This window comes from Lycium barbarum, chromosome 11, assembly GCF_019175385.1.
Source record: "Lycium barbarum isolate Lr01 chromosome 11, ASM1917538v2, whole genome shotgun sequence".
Classification (NCBI taxonomy): Eukaryota; Viridiplantae; Streptophyta; class Magnoliopsida; order Solanales; family Solanaceae; genus Lycium; species Lycium barbarum.
The window spans coordinates 123426379-123432969 of record NC_083347.1 but is presented as its reverse complement, the minus strand read 5'-3'; the positions used below and the strand labels follow the sequence as shown (position 1 = coordinate 123432969).

General features: G+C 33.8%; 1 protein-coding gene across 1 annotated transcript; it reads left to right on the top strand.

Moving 5' to 3' along the window:
- The first annotated feature begins 2258 nt into the window (after window positions 1-2258).
- On the top strand, window positions 2259-3591 carry LOC132620272 (uncharacterized). Its single transcript, XM_060334945.1, has 4 exons — window positions 2259-2319; window positions 2600-2807; window positions 2916-3394; window positions 3518-3591. The coding sequence occupies exons 1-4, from the start codon at window positions 2259-2261 to the stop codon at window positions 3589-3591; spliced, it is 822 nt and encodes a 273-aa protein (XP_060190928.1).
- Window positions 3592-6591: the final 3000 nt, after the last annotated feature.

Genomic DNA, 6591 nt, shown 5'->3' with positions numbered 1-6591 from the left:
ACCCATTAGACACATAGTTTTTTTTTTTTTATAAGAAAATATGATAATGAAAAGTGCAGTCCAATGCAAACTTTAATTCTAATAAAGATGTTTATATTTGTGATTTTATTAATATATAATATTAATTTCTATATGTATATACCTGAAAACATCTCAAGTAAAAATAAAGTTCGTTTGATTTGCTTTGTAGTTACTCTGAAAAATCTATTTAAAACCTCATCGTCTCCACCCGTTGGACGCTACCAAAGATGGTCGCCTGGTTCATTCTTCTCTGTCTTTTTTTATTCTCTTTTATTACCTTTCCAACTTTTTTCTTCATTCGTGCTTAGTGATTTTATTTATTGGAATTTCTCAAGTGATTTTCTTTGCTCAACTAAAATTTTCAGCGAAAATTTCAAACTATATTTCAAATTAATGCTTGGATTATGCTTAAGGACAAACAACAAAGCAAAATGGCAGCTAAATGTTATCTAGTTTGATTTAATTTTTTTGGTGCACCCAATCATGAAAAAATATGTTTACTTTATAATTTTGAACACCCTTAGTTAGATTCCTGGCTCCGCCACTGAGCTAGAGTTAGAGGAGCTTCCCGTTGTCCAGCTTGCCGTCCAGAGGCTAATTCTTGCATTCACTTAGTAGGCGTTTGGCCATAGAAATAAAAAAAATTCACTTTTTTTTTGGAATTTTGGAGTTGGAGTTGTGTTTGGTCATAATTTTTGAAATTGTATTTTTGTTAAAATGTAGTAATTGTTTTGGTTGTGAAAAAAAACTACAAATTTTAAAAAAATAATTTTTTCTTATTTTTGGTATTCCGGAATACAACTTCAAATTGTATTTGAAATTTTTAAGGCCAAATGATGAGTTCGAAAAAAGTTAAAAAAAAAATAAAAAAAAATAAAGTGAATAATTCATATGGTCAATCGGGCTCTTAAATTATGTTTAATATTTGCCTAAAAAACACTTTTATGGGATTTAAGCCTCATTTGTTTTCATTAAGATTAAGACGTCTGAATCTGAATGCACATCTGAATGTTTAAGACGCTGACTTTACATCTGAATACTAAATGATTAAGACTGTTTGTTATTTCGAGATCTGAATATGTATAATTTATCTATATTTAAACATAACAATATAAATTTGTAATAATTATACTATTAACTTAATCTTGTACTAACAATAAAAATATTAGAAAAAGTCTACTTGAAACAAAACAAAATCTTAATTTGTTCCCAAACTGCTCCGCCGTTTCCATCTTCTTCAAAGTCCCCTCTAGCTTTCAATGTCGCAATTCAAAGAGATTTTCTATTTTACAAATCAGGCCCTTCTCGTCTTAATACAAAGAAAATTATGAATCTTTTGTCACGTAAAAAAGGTATCTTACTATGTAAAAAGCAAGTCGGTCGAACTCGAAACAAAAACCAACAATTTTCTTTATGGAGAAAAAAAGTTACCTTGTTTTAGGTCTGAATAGTTTTCAGACTTTGTCCGGAATTATTCAGACCCATTCAGATGTATTAAGATGTTTCAAAAGTAAAAAAGACAAATGCACTTAGGGGTCGTTTGGTAGAAGGGATAAGTTATCCCATATAGATGGGATTGGATGAGATTAGATGGATAACTAATCTCACCTTTTATAAGAGATTACTAATCTCACATTTTATCCTATATAGAGGAGATTGGGTGGAATAACAAAGGAGTTATCCCATCAACCAAATATGGGATAATTTCAATCTCATCCTATCTCTTCTATCAAACGACCCCTTAATAGGCTGAAATATAAATGATTCAGATTCAGACCCCCATTAAATGTAAACAAATTAGCCCTTAGTAAATCTTGGACTCTTTTGCTGAATTGACTGAAACACCAATGTCTTAATCGCCGGACAAAGGCCACGATGTGAGGGAGACATGTGGATAACCCAGAGTACCATTAAAGTGGCACTTTAACCACTGACCTTACATGTGGATGTTGAGGACCCACAACATGAAGTATATGACTTACAGTGAATATAAAATTGTTGAGACTAAATATAATACTAAATTACATTTGAGTGTCCGATAACACATAATTGTGATTCATAATATCTATATTTAGATACAGGATTATATTTGAGTTGAAAGTAGATTTGTTTCATATTAATTTTACTGATAGAGCTGCTAAAAAAAATAAAAGTGGGTACCGTTTACTTTGTTGTAGTCATTTATCTAACAACGTATAACAATCAAATTGTTATGAAATAATAGTGGATGTCCATTAATGGAGATAGTGACCATTAGTGGAGATAGTGTTGATGACAAAGTCATGATGATGTTGCCATGTGAGCCCATATGACCATCATTGTATGAGGCTATATATATTCATTCATTCTGATGATCAATTGTAGAACATAAATTAGTAAAACAAAGTATTCTTCGTTTCTCTCTGTGTGTGTGAGTCATACTACTTACCTATTTTAGTGCTTATTTTATTTTATAACACGTTATCAGCACGAGACTCTACCGTCTCAAGGAATTCTTGAAGGTTAAGGTAATATTTTTATTCTCTCTATTTTATGGCTAACCTTACAAAACTCGAGTTCGTTGCCGTTAATATTTCAGGTAAGAACTACCTATCATGGGTGCTAGATGCTGAAATCCATCTTGATGCTATGGGTCTTGGAGACACCATTAAAGAAAATAATAAAACATCCAACCAAGAAAATGCCAAGACTATGATATTCTTGCGTCATCATCTTGATGAGGACCTAAAAATTGAATATCTTACTATTAAGAATCCACTCGTTTTATGGAAAAACTTGAAAGAAAGGTATGACCACCTGAAGATGGTCTTCCTCCCAAAAGCACGACATGAATGGATAAATCTAAGGTGACAAGATTTCAAATCAGTTATGAAGTATAACTCTGAGATGTTCAGAATTACTTCTATATTGACACTATGTGGAGAAAAGATTAGTGATTCTGATAAGTTGGAAAAGACGTTCTTCACTTTTCATGCCTCGAATGTGCTCCTGCAACAGCAATATCGAGAGAAAGGTTTCACAAAGTATTGTGATTTGATTGCTCATCTTCTTGTGGCTGAACAAAATAATGATTTGCTGATGAAAAATCACGAGAATCGACCTACTGGCGCTGCACCACTCCCCGAAGTGAATGAGGTGTATGCCCACTACTCCAGGCGTGGAAAAGGTCGTGGCCCCGGTCGTGATCATGATAATAGTCGTGGTCGTGGTCGTTATAATGGTCAAAGAAGAAATTATTTTCCTGGTGTTAATCACTCTTCAAAGAAAAATTACCACCAAAAGGGGAAAAAGAAGGATGATAGGCATGAAGTGCCAGAAGCACGTGGCTCAGAAAACAAATGCTATCGATGTGGTGGAAGTGGACACTGGTCACGTACCTGTCGTACGACAAAGCACTTGGTTGAGCTTTATCAGGCATCAATTAAAAGAAAAGAGAAAAATCTCAAAACTAATTTTATCTCTGAAAATCAAATTGACATCACACACTTGGATGTAGAAGATTTCTTTGAGCACCCTGAAGGAAAGATAAATCACTTGATTGGTCATGGTTCTGTGGTTAGAGATGATTGAGTTGTTTATTTTAATCTTTACTAGTCGTAATAGTTGATGAATAAAAGACCGTGTGACAATAGCTGTTTACATGAGTACTATTTTTTAAATTTAGTCAGTTTGTTATAATTAGTTATTAATAAAATTTTAATCTGATTTGTCGTGAGTAAATCATTAATGAAGGTGCAAATTCTATAACCAATTTGGTTAAACATTATAACTGCGACAATTTTAATGTAAGTTATTGTGTCAGAATAGTGTGGCAACACAAAAATAAGAGCACTGCAGTGAGGTCCACTTTAAAAAAAAAAAAAAAAACAATCCTTCATGTATATCCCATCACTTACGAACAACTTCCAATTTCATGTATTATCCAATCACTTATTGAGAACTTCCAACCCTATAATCCATGAATATTGCAACAACCATGATAGAAAAATAATAGTGTAGCAAGATGGGACAGTGGTTAGCAAACTATGAAACAGCTTTCTATGAAAGAGCTTCATACATATAATAATACAGCTTTCTCGTAAATGCTTATTTTTCCTAACTAAAGAAAAGGAAATTATGGGTACATTACTATTTATAGAAATTGTTTACAGCAACTCTGTTAATCATAATTTTTAATTTCGAGTCCTTATTTCGGTATAAGAAATTTTTTGTTATCCACAGAAATGTGTTATTAAATTAGTCTGTTGACCTAATAAGTTAAGTAAATATCCTAAATGATATATTGGCTTGGATTATTATATTGCAACGTTGTATTGGTATGTAGTTTCATTTGTTTATACAACTTTGGTTTGTATTTAGTTTACTGGAATTTCTAATACTTAGTATTTATTTTGCTTTGTTTGTGTCATTTCATTCGAAGATATGGATAACTCTCAAAGTAAGTTTGGATTAAAATACAATTATGAAGACATATGTTTGATTGATTCTGCTACCACACACACGATCTTCAAGGACAAGAAATATTTTTCTCATTTACTTATGGGTAAGGCAAATGTTAATACCATTTCTGGTAGTACTAATTTGATTGAAGGCTCCGGAAGAGCCGCTATAATTTTGCCTAAGGGAACAAAACTCATTATAAAGGATGTCATGTTCGCTCCTAAGTCCAGAAGGAACTTATTAAGTTTTAAAGATATCTGTCAAAATGGATACCATATTATAACAATGGATGAGATGAATCTCGAATATATTGGTATCACCAAGGATGTCTCTGGCCAGAAAGTTGTTATAGAAAAGTTTCCTGCTTTGTCTTCTGGCTTATATTGGACAAAAATTGGAGTAATTGAGGTACATTCTGTCGTAAATCAGAAGTTTATGGACTCCAATACGTTTGTACTTTGGCATGATCGATTAGGACACCCTGGATCTATAATGATGAGACGAATTATAGAAAATTCAAATGGGCATCCATTAAAGAACCTGAAGATTCTTTTAAACAATGAATTTTCTTGCCCTTCTTGTTATCAAGGCAAGTTAATTATTAGGCCATCACCTACAAAGGTTGAGTTTGAATCCCCTGAATTTTTGGAACGTATACATGGGGATATTTGTGGACCAATTCACCCCCCGAGTGGGTCATTTAGATATTTTATGGTCCTAATAGATGCTTCTTCTAGATGGTCTCATGTGTGCCTACTATCATCTCGCAACTTGGCGTTTGCGAAATTATTGACACAAATAATTCGATTACGGGCACAATTTCCTGATAATCCGATAAAGTCTATTCGCCTTGATAATGCTGCAGAGTTTTCATCCCAAACATTTAATGACTATTGTTTATCAATTGGGATAAGAGTTGAACATCCTGTAGCTCATGTTCACACTCAAAATGGCCTTGCAGAGTCATTAATTAAACGTTTGCAGTTGATTGCAAGACCATTACTCATGAAAACGAGGTTGCCCACGACTGTCTGGGGTCACGCTATTTTGTATGCAGCAACACTCGTTCGTCTCAGACCGACAAACTATCATAAATTTTCTCCGTTGCAATTGGTTTTGGGTCAAGAACCTAATATATCCCATCTAAGAATTTTTGGATGTGCCGTATATGTGCCTGTAGCACCACCACATCGCACCAAGATGGGTCCCCAAAGAAGATTAGGAATATATGTTGGGTTTGAATCGCCCTCCATTATTCGCTACCTTGAACCATTAACCGGAGATTTGTTCACTGCTCGATTTGCAGATTGTCAATTTGATGAGACAATTTTCCCAAAATTAGGGGGAGAGAATAATGAAATAAAAAGGAAAATTTTGTGGAATAATTCATCATTGTCTCATCTTGATCCATGTGCTTCTATTTGTGAGCAAGAGGTTCAAAAGATTATTCACTTACAGAAAATAGCAAATCAAATGCCAGACGCATTTACAGATTTGAAAAGGATTACCAAATCACATATCCCTGCAGAGAATGTCCCGATTCGGATTGATGTCCCTGTAGGACCATCTACTAGTGTCATAGCAAACAAGTCCAAAGCACGCCAGAAGCGTGGTAGACCATTGGGTTCTAAGGATCGAAATCCTAGAAAAAGAAAAACAAATGGTCAAGATGACACTACGAAAGAACCTCACAAAGAAATTCGAGATTTGAGCAATAGTGATATTCTTGAAGAAATCAATGAGCCTGAGACTCAAGAAAATGAGGAAATATCAATTAATCCAATTAATGTTGGGACTAATTTGAATAGATTGGAAATAAATGTGGATTATGTCTTTGCCTATAATGTTGCAACAAGAATTATGCAAGATAGTGAGGATCTTGAACCCCAATCTGTTAAAGAATGCCAAGAAAGACGTGATTGGCTAAAGTGGCAAGAGGCAATTCAATCAGAGGTAAACTCACTTACCAAACGGGAAGTTTTTGGACCTGTAGTCCAAACACCTAATGGAATTAAACCTGTTGGTTATAAATGGGTTTTTGTGCGAAAAAGAAATGAGATACAAAGATATAAGGCACGCCTTGTTGCACAAGGATTTTCACAAAGGCCTGGTGTTGATTATGAAGAGACA

Bases quoted from the DNA above. Each gene is read 5' to 3' on its own strand.
- LOC132620272 (XM_060334945.1), top strand. From the start codon at position 2,259: ATGGAGATAGTGACCATTAGTGGAGATAGTGTTGATGACAAAGTCATG. The intron at 2,320-2,599 runs GTGAGCCCATAT...TTAATATTTCAG, and splicing joins AGTCATGATGATGTTGCCAT to GTAAGAACTACCTATCATGG. The intron at 3,395-3,517 runs GTACCTGTCGTA...ACTTGGATGTAG, and splicing joins TGGAAGTGGACACTGGTCAC to AAGATTTCTTTGAGCACCCT.